A 22,816-nucleotide genomic window follows, 5' to 3' on the forward strand; every position below is an offset into this window, starting at 1 on the left:
GTAAAAATATCATTACGGAAACACTGTTTGGATTATATGATGATTAAAGTGGTGGCAGAAAGTCATTACTTTGGTTACTATGTTGTAAATCTTGTTTTTAGTATTACGAATTACAGTTATGTTGAATTAGGCTGAATAAATATTTTTTACGCTCTGTAGTGTATTTTGTCAGTTGAACAGAAGCCAACAACAACGGAATGTGTTTTAATGTGTATCTGAGGAGTTATACAATCAATTTTAAGTTGATAGGTCAAAGAAATATCTTGCAGTAAAGGAAAAATGACTGAGACTTCAACCTTACACTTCAAATTTACTATCCGTTGTTTTTTTTTTCCCTTGCTTGTTTATGATTAGTGAACGAGATGATGGAATGCATTTGTCAAGCATTTAAAGCAAAACATTGTTGCAACGTGACAGAGCTCTGTTAATACAGAATTGTGATTGGGAGTTGTTAGGTAACTCTGGGTTGGCTGATGTGCCAGCTTTATTGGGGAATACAGTGATGGCTCTTCATTTTGAAAGGTAATACTGACTTTAGGAATGATTTTTTTTCACTAATGGTTAATGTTCTGATACCTTCACAGAAGGAGCATTAAATGTAATGTAGCATTTCTCAATGCAATATAAGAGTTCTCAACCATTCTTATCCAAAATTTGTCTTTTTCCCCCCCCCCCCGTTGGGGGAGGGGGGGAGCTACAATTACGGTAATGCATTAGGAATGATTCTCCCCTTCTCACTCATTTTCCATCTTAAATTGTTAGATTTAAAAGGATCTCTACATTTGTTTGAATGGTTTTTCTTTTGTTTGTTCTCTTTCCCCTGTAAAAGTTCCCATTTGCAACAGTTTCTTTGAGCTGCCTGTTTTGAATTACACTAATTCCCTCATCTCCTGTGTTTTGTTTTTTTTTTTCTCTAAAGGTAGCTGTCTCCTTTGACTTATCAGTCAGGGATCTATGTTGCTATGTGGGGCCCCACTCCAGGGAAGCATTTGGAATAGTTCTGTGCTTGCTTGAATATGTAGGTAGGTATTGTTGACTACAGTATTAGCCATCTTTGAGGGCACCATTCTATTTGACAAATTTCTGTTGCATGTTTACAGTGGCAGCTGTAACTGAACTGCCATACTGTAAACCTGTTGATTGAAAATGGACGTCTTCTCCCCTGACCTCACATGCTGTGATTGTAGGGGAAAAAACCTGTTTCAGTGCATTCCAGCATAATCTGGGGAAATCAGAATTTAGTTGTCTCAGTTCTCGTAGACATTGAGGCCTAGACTTTTCTTTGCTGCTGTTTAGCAGGTTCCGCTACTGGAGAAGTACCTGTGCCAGAGGTTGCCCAGGATTTCAACTACTTAAGTTCTTTCTGCTTACTGATTTATACTACTCTAAAGTAGACTTTCTTAGTTTATTTCAAGGGCTTATTCAAGAGCTTGAGTATGGTAGCTTGCTTCCCAGAAATGCAAGTCAAAAGATGTGTGCAAAGAGTATATTGCAAGTGGGGGGGAAAAAAATCTTGTGTTGAGAAATGTTCTGTAAACAGGGACCAATCATATCCATTAGATCATGGCCCCCTGTACTTGAAATTTAAGGTGTGTGGCCTTTTTGTTCTTGCCTGTTATTTACTCCTGTGCTTGGTTTATTTAATTTCTTTTGCACCTCTGCATATTATAAGCACAAAGGAGTTATTTCTGGTTGTACCACAATAAGTACTTCAGTAGAAAAATTCCATTCTGGAACCAGTGAAAGCAAATAGCAGTCATGACTTGAAACTGCCTCAACTAAACAGCTCAGCAGCACCTGTCAAAACATATCTTGCAGGCACCTCATTTAATGCTGGATGACTAAGCCATGGAAAAGCAATTGCCTAAGCAGTGGGCCTCTATAGGAAGTACTTTGTTTATTTAGAAAAAAAAAAAATTATGCAACTTTATTTCCACCTACAGAGCACTACTGGTGATGCAGTATGCATAGCGGACTGCTTTGTATTTTTTTAGTTGTTCTTCCACTCTTCAGTGACATTTTGCTGCAGCTAACAGAAGCCAATAGAGGAACACGCTTCTCTATTTACCATATGTGTGATTTGGGGAGTAGTTGCCATTGCTTTGCCATGGGTCATAACAAGAAGCTAATATCCCTACTTGGTGTACCTCTGGAAGAGCCTTCTGATACTAGTTTTCCAGACATTTCTGATGCTCAGAAGATAGAAGAGCTAAGATAGCCTGGAATCAAAAGCTTCTTGATTTTTGTTCACAATTAAGGCTTTTTCCTTTTCCAGCAGAATCATATCTGGTTCAGAAGCATTTGACTAATTTGAAAGAAGAAAATCTCTACCACCTTACATCCCTTGCATAGTTCTAGGCTAAGATCCCAGGGATAATTGGGTTTGTCACAAGTGATAGTGTGAGGTGTTACTTGGGCACAAATTGTGTGCATTATTCTGTTTCAGATAACAAGAGTACAATGCAGGAGGACAGTCCTCCAGTATATTTGCTTTTCAACTTTAGGGATTTATTTTCTTAATTTAAGACAGATGTTAATTAAATACATATGGTAACAAGTCCCTCTGGGTGAGTGAGGTTGCAGAAGTTCTATGGAACACAAAGTGCATGATGAAAGCCTTTTGGAGAGAGGGAACTGAAGGAATAAAAACCAGAGCGTCATTTCTAGAGATGGGTCCAAGTCTGTTCATTAAGTCAAAAGGGCATTTTTTCCTAAGTCCCCTCAGTACTGAGCTATGAACATTAGTGCATTTCTCACCATCAGTACGCTAGCAGTTATTTTCTCTGCAGAGAGAGACAGTCTCTGCAGTCAATAGAAAACAATAGCAACAACAGAGAACTGTTGCTAATGTGTAAGGATAATTCAGTCTGAATTTCATCAAAAGTTTCAGATCTGTCTTAGGTCCTTTAGTGCCTTTTAATTGTGAGGCTATGGCTTTTCATTCTGTTAGTGGCTTTTTTTGGGGAAAAAAGGTATCTTTTAACTGCAGGATTCTATAACCATACCTCCCCCCCCCGAGTGCTGTTAAATTTCAAGGTACTATAAAAATGAAAATGTTTTCTACTTAACATAAATTAAAGGCTGTAACTAGCCTTCCCCCACTGCCAAGTGCAGCCTTTCCCAGCAGGTGTAATACTGTACTACGCGTTTTAAGTCACATACCCCCTTACTTATTACCAGGGCTCACTTACCCATCTCATTTCCAAGATAAATGAGAATGCAAATAAACACTAATAATTTGCAAGCAATTTCAAAACTATGGATTCTTGTTGGTGTTTGATTTTGCTGGGGTTTTTTTGTGTGTGTGTGGTTTTTGTTTATTTTTTTAAAGCTTTTCTTATGCCTTCAGGTCTTCTGCTATTTTGGACAGAGTCGAGAGTAGGTGATTACAGACAATCTGTGATTTTCTTTTCCAGTTCCTGGTCAAAGCACTTCAGTTCTAGTTTAGCTTAATCATATCTGCTGTGTGTTGGAATCCTTCTACATAACACTTAGCAGCCCACAGACATTATATTGTCTTTATCTACAACTAAGGAATAAGAAGAGCAGAAAAAGGGCGTATGGGTATTGATCAACTTTACTTAATTTGTTGTAGCTGACACTTAAGTGTTACAGAAGGAAGTAATTATTTGCAGACTGAAAACTGACTAGCAGAATACTTTTGCCCTGGTTATCCTGTTTGTCCTTATAGCCACAACAATTAAATTGCATAAACCTTACAGTGTTTTCCTTCCTTTCTCTTCACTGATAGGACCATTGGTAGCATCCACCTAAGAAGAGTTAAGAGAAAATAAAATCATTATTTATAACAAGTTGGACACCTTCAACAGTTTGTCTGTCAGCTTTAGGAGCCTCATTACAGGATAATTAGTTGCATCTGGAATATTCCTCAGGACCAAATTATCAAAATGTTATAAAAAGCAGAGCATGAGATTTGAATTCATTGCTTTTGGCAGCTGCATAATCATCAGCTGAGAAGCTGTATAATTCTTCCACCTAAAATATATTCTTATGAATGGTAGCCAGTGAGCCAAATTTAAAATCTGTTTGCATACAAGTGAACACGACAAAGAGAAACTGAGTATATTCATCAGCTGTGATGTGCAGCTTGGATGGTGGCTTTTATAGTTTTGTTTTGGTTATATTCTGTTTTTAAAAGAACAAGGCTTGTGACACTGTGCACAAAAGGCATAAGCAAGCTGAATTCACAATGTGGCACTTCTGTTCCCGTCAGAAAGCAAATCAACCCACTGAAATGTAATTAGTATAAATCAAATATGCACTGCAATTACGTAGCACATGGTAAGCAGACTGTAAAACTGAGTGGTGTATTTTTGCATCCTAACATTTCCTGTATTCCCAGAGCAGCTTTTTTCCTTATTATTGCACTTTTGAGATGTAATTAGATGGCCTCAAAATATCTCTTCTCTGTAATAACCTTTTTTCTGAAAGTCAAGTCTCTACTAATTGATTAAAGGAACAGTATCACCATCAAAATACAGTAATGTGACTTGATATCCTTCTGTCCAAAACATAAGGAAGCAGAAGGCTGGGAAGAGTGTTCAGTAATGAAATTCTTGTACTCTTTAACAGCTGAACTGGGTGCTATGCCTCAGGAAGGGCATCTGGTGTTTTAGAAATCATTATTGGCATTAAAAATGAAAACGTCTAATCAGTTTGTAATCACTGCTCCCATCATTGGGAATCATCCTGATTCCAAACCAAACAGATACTGGAGTGGCAGCCTACTGTGTCAGCTGTCTGGCCCTTTGAATAGTGTTCTCTTCATGTTCAGGGGTCTCACCTGCCTGGGGATATATAGCAATAAACACTGAAAGCGAGAGGATGTGCAGAAATACTTGCCACCTATTATATAAATAAATAATAATGCTGAAACAAAGTCATGTGGTGACTGAAGTGTGAGGGATAGAACAGGAAAGGGCTGCAGGCTCACTTCCATCTGCGCGATCTGATTTTTAAGTCTCTGAAGTCCTACAGATTCCTTTTTCCAGCAATCACTTGACACCATACGCTGCCAATCCCAACCTAGGAATGGGGTTTCTTGAACGTGCTCGACAAGTTTCTCACAGCTAGGTGTTCTTGCAGATGAAAGGTAACTGAAGGTGTGGTTACACAGCTGGCTCACCTACTGTCTTTGCTGGGTGAGAGGATACGTGTACCACAACTTTGTGTCAGCATGAGCCACGGACAGTACCTGCTGATATTTCCAAGTTGTACTGGACTTTGCCCCTTCCTGCCTTCCACATGACTGCTGGTTCTGGTGAGGCAGTGACGCTCTTGCCTGTGGGCTGGGTTGTACAGCAGTGCCCCCATCCTTTTGGCTGGCCGCCTCTGTTGCTGGCAGCTCAGCCAGGCTCCCAGCTCCAGTGGCACAACAGGTGAATGTGTGCTGGAACAGAGTTGTTATTTAATGATATATACAAAAAGGGATCTGAGACGACGTCGTCTTGTTGCATTTCTGCATTGAGTCTGTTCTTGGGACAGCAGGGAACTACAGAGCTCTGCGCTGACCTGAAAGTAATGAGGCTGTACTGCAGCCAGCCTGGCAGAACAGTACCTCTCACTTCCTCTGGGATTAGAGCCAAGTCACTTCTCTTCAGGCATATGAAAGGCCTAAGTCATGCTGTAGAGTCAAAGACAAAGAGGGCATGAGGTGCTCCCTGCAATCACATACAGTGAAAATGGAGCCTAAATGCAGATTGCTGACCTACTTAGCAGTTTACTTGCCTCAATGAGGATGGGCTTGAGTTTAGTATGAGCTACTGAATGAGCTTCACACTCACTTCTTCCCAGTAGGTATGATATTATTAAACCATGCTGTTGCTTTTGTGGTACATTACAATGCTCTGACACCAAAATGCAGCCAGACCACAGCACACGTTTCACAGAGGTCACATTAGCCTCAGCCTTCTAAATAGCAAAACACAAAGATGAGAGAATCGTGGCAGGACTCTGAAAGCATACCAACTGCTTGGCAGAAAGCATCAATTTTATATCGCGTCAAGAACATCATTCCTCCTCACAGCTGTGGTTGCAATACAAGCCTAGAGCAGATGCTGGAATTGTAAAATTCTGTATTATCTGAAAGCAGAACTCGCTCAGTCCTGCAGCAGGTAAAAAGTCAGTGCTGGCCAGCACTCAGTGATCTTTTTCCTGCTTCTACTGCTCCTGCCACTAGTTGTGGTTGTGCTGAAAATTTACTCTTAAAGGTCAGAGATAAAGATAGATAGACGTGGATTTGTAATCCTGAACACAAGTAGTATTTGAGAAGATGATCTCATATTCTGGTCCGGTCCTTTTATAATTAATCTCTGCATTTTCCAGCTATGTAGGAATTGTAGATTTTGGCTAATCCTTTGGTATGCCTCTGGTGTTGGAGGTCTTTCCATTGACAGCAATTCATCAGTACAGATGAAAAAAAAGCACTCTAAGCGTCAAACAGAAGACAATTGAGAGCTTACAAAACAGAATTCTCGCTGAACTGAGACAAAACTTCCAGTGCTGACGATGACGAGGAGCAGAGACTATCATCTCGTAATTGCCAATTTAGCCACAGCTGAGCCTGTACTTATCTGAATTGGTACTTCTGCTAAATTCATGGTTTTGTCCTGTGCTAAGCCTTGAGGTTGGCAAACACAATACTAATGCAGTGTTCCAAGGATAACTCCTCTCAAAAGCCAACAGGTGGTGGTTAGTCTGGGGACTGAATCGTGGGGGAAGATTGGTTTTTCCTTCATGTGGGCACCTGCTGTTGAGCTGAGACATTTTGCCACCTGCAAGCATCAAGGTGATGAGCATGCACTGATTTTCTCAGGAGATGTTTGCTATTGCTCTCAGTTCCAGCCTCAGCCATTTTTTCTAAGCCCAAAATATAAACTCACTTTTTGTTTAAAACTTTCATATTGTGCTCTTGGGAGTCCTGCCTAAAGAACTGCTTATCTTTGGACATTACTCATAACACTGGCATTCTGTCTCACCATGAAGTGGTTGCCACCACACACTGGTGAGTAAATCGTAAGCATGCCTTATTCTGTCAAGGACAGGTGATTTGTAGATGATTACTGTCTAGCCTATGATTTGCTTTCTCATTAAAATATGTTTCGAGTTAATGAAAAGCATATAAAAGGGTACATGAAAATATGCAAGAAACATTTGTCTGATCCATTAAGAAACACATTTTGTTCCAATGCAGTAAAGAGCAGACAAGAATGCAGAAATAAAAATCACAGAATTGACAAAAAAAAAACCAAACACATTTGCCCTTTTAAACCATCGTCTCAGAAGGTTTTTATACTGCAAGAACAATTCTCTTACAATGTAAAATTAGTAATCAACTATAACATTAGGCACTGGAAATCTGAGTAAAAAAGCATTTGTTTAGTGTTGATGGTGTTAGTACATAACATGACATGCCTAAACCAGAAAGTGAATACAAAATCCTAAAATTAGACTTTCATTACTAGAACAGAGGATGGAAAGAAACTGGAAGATGCACATCATTTCTCCTTTCATGTATGGGTATACTGCTACCCATTTTGGGACAGCGACCTTCTAATAGCCTTCTAACCCACGCTGTGTACATAAGAAGCCATGTACTTTTCCAAGCTGACAGTTGCTCTGTTCCTATATATAGCTTGCAATAGAGCACGACAGAGAAAACTAGAGTCGGAGAGATGACACAAAAATAAGCTATTGGATTCAGGCAAGGGAGGAATTTGCTGAAATTTGAAAAGTTACAGACCAACATGCAGCTTTGACAGGCTTATTATCAGAAAGAGTGTAATTTCTTTTCCCATCATGCATTCTCAAAGTCATAGCTGCAGGCCTTTCTTCTGTTAATATGGGCAGCATGTTTGGTTTGCTTTTGGGAGATCACAGGCTTTACGACTGCCCATGGTATGAGGCATCAACATTGGAACGAGCTCTGACACAAAGTGCAGTGCCTGAGCTCAGGATGTGTCCAGCTGGCAGGGACAGGGGCTATGGGCACCTGTCTTGCAGTGCTGGCTCTGGGCAGAGGAAGATGAGTCCATGGCAGCCCTGACGCATGCAGCAGTCTGGGGACAGCTTTTGCTTGGGTATTTTTAAGTCATATGTGGGATGTAAATTCAAGGCTAATGCCATTATTCAAACTGCTCTCATTAACGTGTAAGGATGTATGGCCACAGCCATCTCATAAAGCTCACTTTCAGACTGGCCCCCTTGCCTACATGAATTCACCCTTCTCTTTGTTGCTAGATTTAGGTAATTTATTACAGCTGTGTGTATGTGAATCTGACTTGTTCTCCATGAAAGGCTGCAACTGAGAGGGTCAGAAGAACAGAGCTTAAAAAGGAAGCTGTAGCTTTCCTAGGCTTGCTCTTTGATATGCAAGTAACATCGCTTCAAACTTGCATCATGGTGGTTAAAAGGCAGAAGTAGGTCTAAGGCCATTCAAGCTCTGACTCATCTCTCCTCTGTGCAGGGGCCTTTTGCATTAGTGAGGCCTTTGAAATTAAAAAAAGGACAAAGGAAAGACTAAAGGGAACTTAACAAAATGTGATAATTAATTCAACTACATTTAAAATCACTAACTGCAGTGTTATTCAATTGCAGTGAATGGAAATTTAAATAATTCAAAATATATCAAATCTCACAGCAATTATTCAACTGAAAGCTCTAAAGTTAGGAACCATCTTCAGAGGGATGTGTTTCTGATGCACGGGAGTTCTCCCAAGCCAAAAGTGTGCATTATCTCTGGAATGTTCTTTTCAACATTATAGCTCTCAAGAGTATGGTTTATTCATCTGTCAGCGTATGCACTTCTTGCCAGTGTATCACTCATCTTTTTTTTCTCCAAACCAGAAAAGAAAAACAAAAAAAACCCCCACCCTGTATTTTTAGAAAGACAGAGCAAGCCCTTAAATAACAAGCCAGCTGATTGAGAGTCCATTCTATCTCCTTCAACCACGTTGTTTCATATTTGCCTTGAAGTTAAACCTGAGAGAGCTTTTGCTCTCTGTGACAGACTTATAAGCAATTTATCTTCTCATGCTGCAAGCCAGGCGGCTCTTTCAAGCGGATGTATGACAGCCGTGGGAGCTAAGTGCAGCCCATGGACACAGCCAGCAGTGAGCATGATTCAGGGAAAATGGAACCTTCCCTGTGTGTTGAAGAACCAGAAAGGGGCAGGTTCAAGGGTTAGGCGTAAGGCAGCCCTAAGTTACAGAACCTTGCAAAGAAAGGTTCCCTCCTCCACCTGACGAAAGGCTGATACCACCACCAAGTTGCCTGACATTTCTTTTAATAAGACCACGTTTCCAATTGCTAAGATCCTCGTCAAACTTTAAGCACCGTGCTGGCACGCTGAGCACGCGGCCCGCAGGGAATAACCACGTAAGGTTTCCTCTGTGTTTGGTGAGGTGTTGCGGCAGGTCTCCCACAGTCTCAAACTTCGGAACAGGGAATCGGAAATCAGGAGGCAGGGAGGACTTCAGCCCGGAGGTGGTCAGGACGAGGAGATGGAGGACGGCCGCCGGAGCAGGGCGGGTCCCGCTGCCACGGGCTTATCGCAGCGGCCCACCGCTGGCACGTGCGGTACGCCTCGTGCTTCTGGCCGAGATAACCGCCTTCCTATCAGCGAAGGAAAGCTGCCACCGCCACCCTTTATCGCTCTCGGGTTTGAACGCTCGGCCCGTACGGCCGCGTGCAGCTACCTCTGCTCTCGCGCCCGTCGTAAACGCGCTGCCGACGGCCGGGCAGCACACGCCGAGCACTGCGGCCGTTCGAGGAGAGCGGCTCGGCGCCGCACCGCGACCCTGGGACCACGCCCGCCTCCCGCCGCCCTTCGTCACTCGCCTCCCCGAGCCGTTCTCCACCCCGCCCCGGCCCCTCTCACCGCCTCGCGGAGCTCCCCGCCGGCGGTCCGGCTCGGCAGCGGCTCCCGGCGGCCGCGGCCTCGCGCTCCGCGCTCTGAGGCGCCGCGTGAGGGAAGCGGCGAGGCGGGAAGCGGAGCGGCTCGCGCCGGGCAGCTGCGAGGAGGAAGGCGGCGGTTCTGCTGTGCCAGGGTGCATCAAAACTTCTCTCCCTCGAGCAAGATGCTGAATGTGTGGATGAGAAACTCATCGGCAGCCTTGCTGCATGTAATAATAATGAAACATTTTCTGTGTTTTAAAAGTAATTTATTCTTTTCCAGGTTAAGCAGTTGAAGTTTTCATTGTATTTTTTTTTTTCCTTAGAGTCAAACAAATATGATTTTCCTCATCAGGAGGAGAAAATAATTTGCATGCACAAAGATGATTTGCACAACTCTTCACATTATTATAAGGAACAACAGCAAATGTTGTATCGTAGCACCAAGAATTTCCATTACAGTGCGAAGGAAAGACGCCATAAAAGCTTCTCATGGCAAATCTTTTATGGTGACATTTGGATTCTAAAGTACACTTTTCTAAGCAACGAAAATTAAACTTTGCATTACAAATAAAATATAACTACCTTAAAAAAGTTAATGCTTTCTAAGAATTGAACTATGAAATTTGATTTGTTTTCTTGCATAGCAAATTTTCTTTACTCTTTGAAAGAAGTAAAAATTAATTCTTCCTTGCCTTGTCACCCTTTATCCCAAGCTGGCCAAACAACAGGAAGTAATTATTTAAGGTACAGCATGAATCTGAACATTCCTTCACAAGTTAAGCCATGTAATCCCACTCTTAATATTGTAAAGATAACACTATAGAGTTAACATCTACTGTCACTTACATTGCTTCTGCTTGGCTTTCTAGGTTACAAAATATTAAGTGCCAGCTCTACAGACTTAGGAAGGGACCAAAAATTCAGATTTATAGTCTTTTACTCTCTTGCATCACCATAAATAACACACCCAGAACTGCTCGTTTGCTCAATACAAAGATTAGGGACTAGATGCTAGATGTCATTTTCAAATAAATAGGTCTATCCCCTACCTGGGGTACAGGAAACTGTTGGAAGTGGCACTAAGTAGCACACTGTAAGTACTGCAAAAGTTAGAAATGAAGTTCCGTTTACCTAAACAAGAAAGAGGTTGCAACATTTAGTGATAAACTAAGTGAAAGCATCTGTTGAGTAAGGAGACAGTTCCATGTAGCTGCTGCTCAAGGATAGTGCATCTTAGATTGCAAAGGGTCAACAAAGATGCGATTAGCCTCCTGATGCCTTCTACCATTTATCTACTTTCAGAACCAGAAAACAACATTACAAATGTGGGGCTGTTTTGTTTGCTTTTAATAGCAAAGAGCTGCTCTTGGCCTGTGGATTCTGCAGTACTAACCATCCTAATTATGTGCCTCCCCACTGTGCAATCTCTGCTGCAGTAGCCGTCTGTCAGGACTGTGCACACTGGTGCCAGTACATCTCTGGTATCATCCGAGGGCACCTCAGCATGTTCACTGAGACCAGAATCACCAACAGAACAAGTAAAAATAGTTAAGCTTCCTGACCCTAACTGTGCCTTCCCTTATAGTCCTGCTTAATTATGTACATAAACCTATACCCAGTTTGGATTCTATGTTCCAGTTACTTTTTTTTTTTTTCTTTTTTCTAAAACAATTACTTCCTCCTGAGCTACTGAATAATCAGGTATATAAAATCTTTCCACAAACATATTTTCTTTAACTTTAGAAAAAGTAATGGATTAATAACATTACAAATGTAACTAATACAGATTTTTACAAATTTAGATAAACGTTATCTTGGGTTTTAAGTTTATCTTCATGGATTATGTGTGGTGGCTCCTGAAGAACAGCAGGGAGCTCTAGCATCTTTTAATTATCTATTGCAAAAGAACTTTGTAGGACCACTGCTGAATTAAAGCCTGGTCCAACAATCTGGATCTCAGATTAAAGAAAAGAATGAATTTTTAATGAATTCCAGGCTTATTAAGCTTCTCAAAAATATTTACAATTATCTGAAATGACTTGTCAGGGTTTATGCCACAATCAGTGTACAATATACCTATTTTTTAATCTAGGACTAACTATCAAAATGCTACAGGGCATCACACTTTTTCCAGTTGTCTGGTTACTTCGAGCTCTTCGTTAGGGTTTAATCTCCAAATCATCTCAACTGCTTTTTCTTTTTCTGTCTTTTTAGTGGAAAATGTAGTTAGTAAAATTCATGAGATTCTGCTACCTACTATTCTGCTGCTTCCAAAGCTCAAATAAACTCAGACTGTTCAGACACTGCAAGTTGTCCTGAAAAAAGTAATCGTATTGACTTTTAATTACTCAACATTTAAAAGGCCTAATAAGAATGATCAACTATACACTTGAGCATTGGTAGTTTACAGACATTAACACACAAATCCTTTTCACAGGAATTCATAACCTACACACAATGATATGACAGACATGATCATTAGACAAGAAGAGTAAAATGGCATGCAACTAGCTGCTTTCAACTTATCTGCATTATCTTCCATTTCAACATTATTTTTATTGAGTAGCTCACTGCGAGAAAGCACCCAAGATCACTCTTACATTTTGTATACACTGAGCTTAATACAATCTTTTGATTTTTAACATTCATAACATCTTAAAACTAATGATGTTTGACATTTAAATTCAAGTGGAAAATCAGAACTACAAGCATTCTTTGTATATGTATTCTTCAAGTAACACAAAGTCTACATGCTAATCCACTCAAATATGCCTTCCAAGAAAAGGCTGTATATAAGGTACATTTTTATTAGATTACTTACAGCAATTAAACCATACTGTGCATACAACAGCAGATCAGTCTCCTGTTATGGTTGAGTAGCACCTGTTTTCAGTTTATGTCTGAAATACTTGGTTAAGTGTCCCACTGTGCTGAGCTTCAATAGCAGTCACGTGGCTTTCCAGGCCAAGACATCACGTAGATGCCGCCTTTGCATCATGTTACAAATAAAGCTTGCCACGATTAGAAGATGAATAATGAAAAAATGTCCCAGAACACGCATGCAGCCCGCACTTAGTGCATGGCAGTGCTAAAGGGACACTGACGACGCTTGTGGCTGCCATGACAATGGGAGTACCCTGGTCCTCTCACTTTTGTCAGACCTGTCAATGCATGATGAACTGCAGGCATCTGCCTTAGAAGATGACACAAGGATCATTGGAACTAAACAATCAGTTTGTGGGGATGCCGGATCCAGTTATAAGTACAGATTCCTGTGTTCCTAAAATACTTCTAATCCTGCAGACAATTTCATCTGGAAATATCAATCAAACCTGTGAACTGGGGAATTATCTATACAGATTTTTTCAGATTCCTGAAGCTTCACCCTTAACAGATATGTATGAGTGAATGGTACTGGTACCTCACAGTTGAAACACAGAATGTCATTTGCAGTAAGAATGCAATTACTTAGGAAATACTTTGTTTTCAGCATTGCAGCAGGCTTAGAATACAAGTATCAGAAGGCTAAATGTTACTAAAATGACAAATAGATAAAGCTGGGAAGCACTGAACCCTTTGACAGCTTATTGACTCTGATGCACTGTCAGGCTCTAATCCACTATCATCCTCCCTTGCTTTACACACATACACAAATGAAAAAACATGTTGAGACTTGAGGCTGAACCTCTGGATTGAAACCTGTCCTGCTAAGGTTACTTCACTCCCAATCAAGTTTGAAAATACCAAATAAGATATTTTTGAGCACTACTTGTGAGAACATTTACATGTTTTTGGTATTTTAACCAACTCTAATACTGTCTTGTAAAGTGCATCACTTCAATAGCTAGATGGCATATTTTTAAAAGCTGTGCCCACTAAAGGCACATATCAACAATATATATCTTTAATGCCAACACTCAGGTGTAGTTAACATTTGTACACACAGTTTTTCTCTTAACAGATTTCCCAAAATGCCCTCTTTGTGCATGCCCTGAATGACTCAGCCTTAACAATGCCCATTTTCTCCAGGTCATCATTCTCACCTTCCAGGAGACTAGCAGTGCAGTCTGGGGACTCCCTGATTCCTCTGTTGCAACTGTTCTAATTTTGCAGAGTAAGCACACACACGCATTGAGTCCACACCTACCACGGGACACCCACTTTGATGCACAGGTGGAGGGGAAGGGGCCCTGAGCTCCAGTTGCTGCTGCAGTGTTTACCTGTCTGTAACATCCTACATGACACAGTGGCTGTCACTAGAGAAGCATCACAATTCCTTGCTCCCTTCTTGAAAGAGAAGCTGAGCTGAAAGAGAAGCTGGACAGGCAGTGAAAAGCTGTAATGTAAACCTGAAGCAGAATGAAGCATCTCTAATACACAGAATGGTGGTAAACCCTCAGAAAGATGCAGGATTTGAACTTGGATCCCTCCTGCAGTTTCCTACTGTCTATCCCGGTTAGTTCCTCACTCAACATAACAATAACCTGAAGGCTATGCAGAGGTTTGTACCTCTCCCCATACCTTGCATAAATAGTAAAGAAATCTAATTCTGAATTTTGCATTGCATGATAAAAAAGGGGATCCTAAAAGTTACTAGCAGCAAATGCTCAGCACAGCGGTGTCTACATCCTTTAACATTTCACTTTTAGTGATAGTTCATATTGCTGGGATGCCTTAAAAATATTAATTTAAGCAGTCAAATATTTTAAATCTTATAACTTTTTATATGCTTGAGCTCAACTACACGGGTTTAATTGTGACATTTCCCATGTTACTGTGCCTTTGGCTTTAACCACGCTTGCTTCTTTCCATTTGAAATTCAGGATTCACATGTTGCTGAAATTAAATTCTACCAAGAATATATACTACTACTTGCATTTTTTAATAGTAAGTAGACTCTGAAATGCTTCAGCAGAATCTACGTAGGCTAGGCTTTTTTTTAAACTACATGAAAAGTCACAGAATCATAGAATGGCCTAGGTTGAAAAGGATCACAATGACCATCTAGTTTTAACCCCCTGCTGTGTGCAGGGTCACCAACCACCAGACCAGGCTGCCCAGAGCCACATCCAGCCTGGCCTTGAATGCCTCCAGGAATCGGGCATCCACAGCCTCTCCTGGCAACCAGGTCAGAAAGGTACCTAAGCAATTCTTCCCTTTAAATAGTAAAGATGTGTCCTGTAGTGTGTAGCATGTATCTATAACATTTAAAATAAATACATATATATATATATTTCAGAATTGGATTTGAATACCAAATTAGTTATCAGCTCAAGGAGAGAATCCAGGTATAATTGCAGTTGACCATATAAGTTCAATGGTCATTTATTAAAAAAAGCATGGAAAAGTGTATAAATAAAGACAGAATATAAGGATTTTTCACTTTACAGTGGAGCTACAGGGAAAGCATACTGGTAGAGTGAAGATAAGACTGGAATTCTGCTGGTCTTGTATTAGAACAGGAGCTAGAAATAAATGAAGTTCAAAAGCTACATAATGATATCTTCACACATTATGATTACTCTTAAGTGCAATAAAATGAATACAGGGGCTGTACACATCAACACACTTCAAGTTTTTGGTTCATTTGTTGGGGTTTTTGTTGTTGTTTTTCTTTTTTTTTGTTGTTTTGTTTTGTTTTTGGGTTTTTTTTGGCTAAACATGACAGTCTGTATTTGGATGGCTTGGGTTTTGTTTTTTTCAGAAAAGATAACAAAGCTGATGTTTTCAGATTTGTACCAATTTGTACTCTAACAATAACAGTGTAGTTCAAGAGCCTAATTTTAGGTACTAATAATTTTCCAGGTGGTTTGCAAGCATTTGATTCCAGTGAAGAAATTACCAGCCACTTCTTGCCAAAGCCAAGGATAAAAAAATCCTGTCTCTTTGCCTTCAGAATTCACAGTTCTTATTTTTCTAACAGTCACACTTATTCTGTAACTTTCTGCAAGTAATCCTTTGGTGTGCATAAAACAAGATGACCTAAGAATGTAGTTTCTCAAAAGCAACACTGAAGTAAATCTGCACCAGCCAAGATTAAATGTGGCTGCAGTGATGATCTGTATTTACAATTTCAGATTTGATTATTAAAATCTGGTCTTATGGAAATATTTCTACTTCATATCATAAAGCTTTCACACTCAGGGAGCAACACAGGTGATCTGCCTTAGAGGTGTGGGAAGACACGTGGGGAAGTCTTTTGAAACACCATAGAAGTGAAGGAGAACAGTTCTCCAGCAATTCCATTCAGCCTAACCAGTCCAAGAAACTGCAAAACTGCATCATAATGTATAGTAAAAAAACATTCAAATATGAGAGATGTACCATTACCAGTATGAAAAAAAGAAAAAAAAAAAAAAAAAAAAAAAAAAAAAAAAAAAACTCCAAATGTTAAATTCAGATTGTTTATTGTAAACAGAATAACTCTAGCACTCTGTCATACTGGCTGTGTCACGTGCACCCAATTCCACATCAACTGCTTAAAATAGCACTTGCAAAAATTACAGTTATGTAATAATAATTTATGGTTTCTTACATAAACTAATTAACAAGCACTAAAATTGAATTACAGTGTATCCTAGGTAGTTTTTTATTGCTTGTAGACACTGCAGCTTTGGATCCATTATGATGAACCCATTAGTATGCCTGAGTTTTATCAAAATTTACTGCTATATCAAACTCAGAAACTCTAAAATGCTGGAGAACACTTAAAAGCAATTAAGAGTTGTTGGAAAACTACATGTGCTTCCACATCCAGTCACAGAACTTTACAATTCCACATTTTTTCCTGGGGAAAATGTTATTTGTGAGCTTGTGCTAAGTACACTGCCATTCCAATTCATTTATATCATTTGTTAAGAGTTGATAGTACTTCCACTAATATATATTTATTATTATTATTATTATTATTATTTTTTACAGAAGCAATTTGATTTTATTCACCATAAGAGCAGTATGTTTAAATACCACTAATTCCCAAAATATATATTTTTATAATATGCTGTCAGAAGTTTTAATATATATATAATACAAATATTTTTACTAAGAGAAAACTATAAACAAAAGCAAAAGAGTAAAAAGTCTGTTTTACATGGAAGATCCACAAAAAACATGGTGAACAAAGACACCTGTACTTTTTTTGCTTATACCATGGCCGATTTTTTTTTCACCTCAGGCTACAAAAAGTGCTAGTGGACTTTCCTGGCAACAGGTTACATCACAAACTATCATCAAATTTATTAAAGAGATGTTCAAACATGTCCTGTTAGCCTTAAAATCACCTTAAATACACTCGATTCAGCTAGTACAGCCTCAAATAAACAAAACTTAAAGCCCTTACAGCATTCATTTAACTGCTTTCAAAGCCAGCATTACTACAACACTGACTCAACGACAGGAACACCCCTATTGAATATTCCAGGACTCTGATGTACACACACGACACACATTCTATGTCAGGGCCTCAGTTTTAGGTTATAGTAGGAAGCAAACTCTCACTAACACCTCTGATATAGCAAGGGCTCATTATGAACAGATTTTACATCTTGAGTGCTTTTCATCCTCCATGAGTGTAATTATTCAGACAGCAATTTCATGCACTAAACTTGTACGAGAAGTTAGTAAAGATGTTCCCTTATTTTTTTCTGTTTGGGGAGTTTACCCTGATTTGCTGTCCCAAGTGGAAGACTACTGCAGAAGGCAGTGGACTTGGTGAAGACTGAACACTGTATTAACATTTTACTAAGTTATGAAATATCTATACAATATTTCAGCATTATTCTTCATCCTTGGGTTTCATACAATCTTCTTAAAAGGAGGAGGAAGGAATATTCTGTGATGTAACCTGAACTGCACATCATTGCCAAGACTTCTGCTAACCCAGTACTGCTATACCAGCACCGCTCCATCTCAAATGCCCTCTTGAAGGACAAAAAGGACCCACAGAGATGTATCATAAAAATAATGAATCTGATTCCTTACAGAGCCTATATTTGACATTTGTCTGTTCTGCAGTCAAGAACTGACTCATGCTTAAAGTTATTTGCACTAGTAAGTACTTGACTGAGACCTAATAACAAGAAAGGCAAATTGTACTGGTGGAGAACTCATGCAGTCTATGCGCAACTGAAAACAAAAATGACACCAAATAAAGTATCTTATACATCATATGGAAACAATTCAGAATAACACTGAAAAACTGAAGAGGATATTGATATTATCAAGACAATACTAGGACAACACTTTTGACAACAAAACTATGTTGGACTGTTGAAGTGTTTCCAGCATTTCACGAGTTTTAATATAAAATGTCCCCAAATTTATATATAAATATTAAAATCATGTCCTATCTTCAGTTATTTTCATTAAGACAATTCTTTCACTTATTACTATGTTATCAATTTCTCTTTTTTTCCCCCTCCACTGGTTTTCACCAAACTTAAATAGAAAACATGTTATGTTGATTGCATTAAGGATCAATTTTAAAAGTCACATTCAACACAGCACTTCAAAAAATGTGAAACTCTATTTTAAGAAAAACTGTTGACCCCATCCCATTCTTTTCTCACCCTCCTCCAGATCCCAGGAAGATTATTTTGGGGCTACTAAATGTTGTTGATTGTTTTTCAGGAATAATGAGGATATTTCAAGCAATTGTTTGCTCCAGAAGCTTATTTTATCAAAATTAAAGTTTGAAGGGGTTCACTATTTCAAAAATATACTGCATCTACAAGTTGTTATTATTATTACTGTTTCAGTTGATTTTGGTTTTCAACAGGTTGTCTGTAATATAAATGACACATGACCACAACTGATTTTTCTATACTCTCTATGCCTAACACACATCTAATGTCAAATGAACCAAGAAGGAATTTGGGACGTTCATAATGGACAGAACCATTTATCCTAACAGTCTTTAATAATTTTGTTCATCATGAAGTCCCCTGAAACCACATCAGTGCTGATCATTTGCATTTCTTCATCCATTGAGGTTCTTCACAGTTTTGCAGCCATGAAATTGATATGTGGTTTCACCAGTGGAAAGAGTGGCAGACTGCGCTTGAATTCTGTCATATTTTCAATCACGCTTGGCTGCAAAGAAGCGTATGCAAGAAAGTCTGTTCAATTATCCTTAATCAGAAGAGCGAGAAATTCCCCACAAGTTATTCTACAACTACATAAATATACACAGGTCTTGTTTTCTTTCAGTGATTCAACATTTCATATTACAGAATTTTCCCAAATAAAGTGGCATTACTTCTGAAATGAATGGTTCAATATCTACCCCAAATAGTTTAAAACAGTAACTGTAATGCTGCGGTTGCATTATTAATTACATCACGTAATTTAGAAAATGCAGAGTTAAGTTTGTAAAAATAACAGCAATCTAATGAGCTATTATTTGTAGTTGCTGCAATAAAGTCACTTTTTAACACTTAAGTCAAAACAAGTATATCCATATTTAATTCACACAGAAATTTCTATCACGGTGATTATCTCACCTATTAGCACTAAGAAGAACACAGATCTACAACTGCATTGCAAAAAGAATCACCTACTGGGACAAACACATTTCTTCAAGCAATTTCACCTCAACCTCATTTGAGGTCCAGGAATGGCCCAGTGTTATTGCATCTACTTACACAAACAGCAACACTGAGTCAATAACACTTGTATGAATAGACTTTCCCAAACTGCTTCATTCACAGGGTATATTAATCCACATTCACAGGAATATTTCATCATTTAAGATCATGACCAGACAGTTAGGTGTTTTGTTTTCTGAACAGGTAAGTTTACTGATGCATATCCATCCTTCTCTTGGCACTTCACACATCCTAACACACAAGCTCAGACAATCATAATCTGTATTTATTCTGTAGTGTAGACACTCAGAAGAGCTACCTACTTCTATTAGATTTCATTTCTACGAACAGAAGGAACAAAGTTAATAGCATAGATGGTTAAAAAAAGAAAAAAGAAAATGATAAAAACCTGTTATTAAAGACAACCATGCACGTGTAAAAAAAGCTAAAAAAGAAAAAAAAACAACCTGCAAAAGTATAAATGTCAAGAAGTTTGTACTTTCTCTCTGTAATCGTATTCAAGAATTCTAGACTTTCTTCAATAAAGCCTGGGATTTTATGTGTTGATTCTTTTTACCTGTGGTAGTGGTGGTGCTGGTGCCAAGTTCACATCATTTTGGCATGGAAATTCTCCAACAACAGGGCCTATTTAATATCATCAAAATTAATTTAGAACGAGAACTCAATCAGTGCCTTTCATATAGCAAATTGGACAGATCAAGACATAAAACACAGGATGACAATAATTTTCAATTATCTCTAAATAAGTTTTTTGAAGCTTTTGCTTTTATACTCATAATTACCTTTAAAAATACAAGCAGATTAATCCTTGATTTTACTTGAGAACACATGCTGAGGCAGTGTTTTGTTGTTTGTTTTTTTTTTTTCATTTTACTTACATGTACGGAGAATGTAGCAATAAAAAGAGCTGATGTACTGGAAAATAAATACTTAAAACTATATTTCAGTAAAAATTATGTGAACAGAATTAAATGCCAATGATATATGCAATAACAGCACATCTGTGTTCCAAAGAGAATCCTTCAGTAGGACATGCTTATGGAGACATGGAGATTACTCCATATACCAAATCCTGTTTAGCAACCCCAAGTCTTTCCTGCCTGTCCCATGCACCCTCTACTTACTCCAGTCCCACACAAACTTATTAAATCCAATAAGCCTGTCTCACATGTGTATGTTATGCAGTTCCTTAAATCTTCCTTCCTCAATTTCCAAACTCAAGTTTCAACCCTAACTTTTACACTGGGAGTTCAAAATGTTCCAGCATCCTAATCTCCTACATCTCTACTGCTTCTAATCATTTTCTACTCTCCGTGAAAATGCGTCTGCCTCCATGAGGAAGGAAACTCCCTAGGAGTCTTTTCAGCCTCCTTCATGTTACCCTGTTCAGCAGTTGCATTTCTTCCCAAGAATTTTCACTTGGACTCACAGGAAATTAATCAAAGTCCCAGCTTCTATTTCATGGCAGAAAAAGACACCAATTGTCAAATTAAATGACTTAGGAGATGTGGAATACATGGAGAGAAGGCTATGCTTTACTTATGCTTTACTATAACCACTGTAAGAGTGCACTCTAAGGAGTGCATGCCTCCTTAGACTGAATGAATTCAAGTCTATGGGGCCGGATGGCGTGCATCCCAGGGTCCTGAAGGAGCTGGCTGAGGTGGTTGCCGAGCCGCTCTCCATCATATTTGAGAAGTCGTGGCTGTCAGGTGAGGTCCCGGATGACTGGAGGAAGGGTCACGTCACTCCCATATACAAGAAGGGGAGCAGGGAGGACCCGGGGAACTACAGGCCGGTGAGTCTCACCTCCGTGCCTGGGAAGATCATGGACAACATGCTCGATCACATAAAGAATGAGAATGTGATCCGAGACAGCCAGCATGGCTTCACCAAAGGAAGGTCATGCCTAACTAATCTTGTGGCCTTCTATGATGGAGTGACGGCATTGGTGGACGAAGGGAAGGCGACTGATGTCATTTACCTGGACCTGAGCAAGGCCTTTGACATGGTCCCCCACCACATCCTCATCTCCAAATTGGAGGGAAGTGGATTTGATGGGTGGACGACCCGATGGGTAAGAAACTGGTTGAAAGGCCGCAGACAGAGGGTGGTGGTCAATGGCTCTATGTCCAGGTGGAGGCCGGTAACAAGTGGTGTCCCCCAAGGGTCTGTCTTGGGACCGGTGCTCTTTAACATCTTTATTAATGACATCGATGAGGGAATTGAGTGCACCCTCAGCAAGTTTGCTGACGACACCAAGCTGAGTGGTGCGGTTGATACGGTGGAAGGAAGGGATGCCATTCAGAGGGACCTCGACAGGCTGGAGGGCTGGGCTCGGGTGAACCTAATGAGGTTCAACACGGCAAAGTGCAAGGTTTTGCATTTGGGCCGGAAGAACCCCAGGCACCCGTACAGGCTGGGAGGAGTGGTCCTTGAGAGCAGCTCGGCAGAGAAGGACCTGGGGGTCCTGATGGACGAGAGACTGAACATGAGCCAGCAGTGCGCTCTGGCAGCTCGAAAGGCAAATGGGATCCTGGGCTCCATCAGGAGAGGGGTGGTCAGCAGGGACAGGGAGGTGATTGTCCCTCTCTACTCGGCTCTTGTGAGGCCCCATCTGGAGTACTGTGTCCAGGTGTGGAGCCCTCAGTACAAGAAAGACATTGAGATTTTGGAAAGGGTCCAGAGGAGGGCGACTAAGATGATCAGGGGGCTGGAGCACCTCCCCTATGAGGACAGGCTGAGGGAGTTGGGCTTGTTCAGCCTGGAGAAGAGAAGGCTGCGGGGTGACCTCATTGCAGCCTATCAATACCTGAAGGGAACCTACACCCACGAGGGGAGTAAACTCTTCAAAAGGGCTGACAACAGCAGGACTAGGGGAAATGGATCGAAGTTGAAGGAGGGAAGATTTAGGTTGGATGTTAGGGGGAAGTTCTATACAAGGAGAGTGGTTAGGCCCTGGAACGGGCTGCCCAGGGAGGTTGTGGATGCCCCGTCCTTGGATGTGTTTAAGGCCAGGTTGGACAGGGTCCTGGGCAACCTGATCTGAATGTGTGTGTTTGGTGGCCCTGCTAGGCAGGGGGGTTGGAACTACATGATCCTTGAGGTCCCTTCCAACCCGGGTGATTCTGTGATTCTGTGATTCTGTAAGAGTTAAGTAGTTGTTAGGCTTCCTCCCATGTTGGCTCATGGGAGGGCTCCTCCCTCCTCTTGGCTCAAGAAGGTACCATTCCAAGTGAATAATAAACCACTTGGCAATATAGTTACTTTCTAAAAATAAAGTTTTCTAAAGTTAG

At 40.1% G+C, this 22,816-nt stretch overlaps 1 protein-coding gene across 3 annotated transcripts in view; it reads right to left on the reverse strand.

Moving 5' to 3' along the window:
• Window positions 1-16,305: 16,305 nt before the first annotated feature.
• IDE (insulin degrading enzyme) overlaps window positions 16,306-22,816 on the reverse strand; it is a 54,585-nt gene continuing 48,074 nt past the window's right edge. For all 3 annotated transcript variants that reach the window (XM_042817997.1, XM_042817999.1, XM_042817996.1), the window contains exons 24-25: window positions 20,077-20,144; window positions 16,306-19,005 (exon numbers count right to left, since the gene is read on the reverse strand). In XM_042817997.1, the coding sequence (XP_042673931.1) occupies window positions 18,910-19,005; window positions 20,077-20,144 (164 nt within the window). In that variant the 3' untranslated portion in view covers window positions 16,306-18,909. The remainder of the gene's footprint in view (window positions 19,006-20,076; window positions 20,145-22,816) is intronic.

Source organism: Centrocercus urophasianus, unplaced genomic scaffold (assembly GCF_019232065.1).
Source record: "Centrocercus urophasianus isolate 14NV4802_14NV808 unplaced genomic scaffold, USGS_Curo_1.0 seq_17, whole genome shotgun sequence".
Lineage (NCBI taxonomy): Eukaryota > Metazoa > Chordata > Aves > Galliformes > Phasianidae > Centrocercus > Centrocercus urophasianus.